This window comes from Trachymyrmex septentrionalis, unplaced genomic scaffold, assembly GCF_001594115.1.
Source record: "Trachymyrmex septentrionalis isolate Tsep2-gDNA-1 unplaced genomic scaffold, Tsep1.0 scaffold182, whole genome shotgun sequence".
In the NCBI taxonomy this organism is placed as follows: Eukaryota; Metazoa; Arthropoda; class Insecta; order Hymenoptera; family Formicidae; genus Trachymyrmex; species Trachymyrmex septentrionalis.
In genome coordinates this window covers 438,442-439,661 of record NW_017304990.1, presented here as the reverse complement: position 1 = coordinate 439,661, position 1,220 = coordinate 438,442, and the positions used below count along the sequence as shown (strand labels likewise).

Here is a 1,220-nt window from a genome sequence, read left to right as displayed (position 1 = left end):
AGAGAGAGAGAGAGAGAGAGAGAGAGAGAGAGAGAGAGAGCAAAACGAGAGAGGCGACAGAGCGACGATCGATCGTTAATAGCGATGGGTATGAAGCAGGGTGTGGCACTGGAAAACAGCACAAGTATTTCGCAACAGGATCTTCAGAGCTATCCGCAGCAACCGGCGCCGACGGCGACGTCTCACAGCCCGACTGCTGGCCATTACATTTATCAACAACCGCACAGTCCTGTACCGCAAAGTCCAGTTAGTATATGCCAGCCGACTAAGTCGGACGTTCCGAAAATTCTTATCATAATGCGTGAATAATATATATTATTATTGTTATTATTATTATTGTAAGTAACTTACTGTTAAATGCATATTTTTAAATTGCTTTCAAATACTTCATTTATTTTCGCACATATATAATATTATAGCTTGACATTTAATCAGCTGTATTGAGTAGATAAAATACACACTTCTCGAAAAAATTATCGATCCATACAGTATTAATTCATATAACTTTAATATTATTATATAAATTATATGAGCGATTGTGTTATTACTTATTATATGCTATATGATTACCAACTGGTAATTATTTATTACATCTTATCAATATCTGACATTCAGAAAACGTCACAGCACCAGCAACAGCAACATCAGCAATCGCAGCTCAATTCGTTAGGATCGTATAGATCCACGCAGTCGGTGAACAGGCCTTCGCCGCAGTCGTCACCTAGTCTAACCGTTCAAGTGAGATCATCTCTTATCTTATAAAATATTATTAATAGATAACAAGTATTAATAACGCTCTATTATCACAGCCTTTTATCATAGAGATACAGTATTATTGTTAAAATAATTTAAATGGTAACGTTATATAGAGCCATCGTTTATATAATAATCTAATAGTAATAAGTGCAAAAGATTGATAACGTGAAAAAAAAAAGTTCCGTTCTCGTGTCTGTAATAATAGTTTCGTGCAACTAACGAGTTTGAAAGTAGTGCGCATTCCTTTTTCAGGGAAGTCCCTTAAGTTATAGCAATAATCCATCGGCGCCGCCTAGTCCTACAGGACATCCGGGTCCACCCAACTTGACGTCCGATCCTATCGATCAGAATACTTATTTCATCAATCAGGCGCAAGCGGCGGCCCTCCAACAGGATTTCGAACAGTTCACAATGGTATGTGAGTCATTCGCTTTTTAATCGTGGCTGGAAAAGAGACTGACTTA

At 37.8% G+C, this 1,220-nt stretch overlaps 1 protein-coding gene across 11 annotated transcripts in view; it reads left to right on the top strand.

The window, feature by feature from the left end:
* Positions 1–1,220, top strand: part of LOC108746621 (CREB-regulated transcription coactivator 1-like) — a 31,576-nt gene that overhangs the window by 24,816 nt on the left and 5,540 nt on the right. For 8 of the 11 annotated variants that reach the window (XM_018483505.1, XM_018483503.1, XM_018483504.1 and 5 more), the window contains 3 exons: positions 97–246; positions 616–738; positions 1,009–1,170. In XM_018483505.1, the coding sequence (XP_018339007.1) occupies positions 97–246; positions 616–738; positions 1,009–1,170 (435 nt within the window). The remainder of the gene's footprint in view (positions 1–96; positions 247–615; positions 739–1,008; positions 1,171–1,220) is intronic. The other 3 variants (XM_018483510.1, XM_018483509.1, XM_018483506.1) reach the window with 1 other exon arrangement.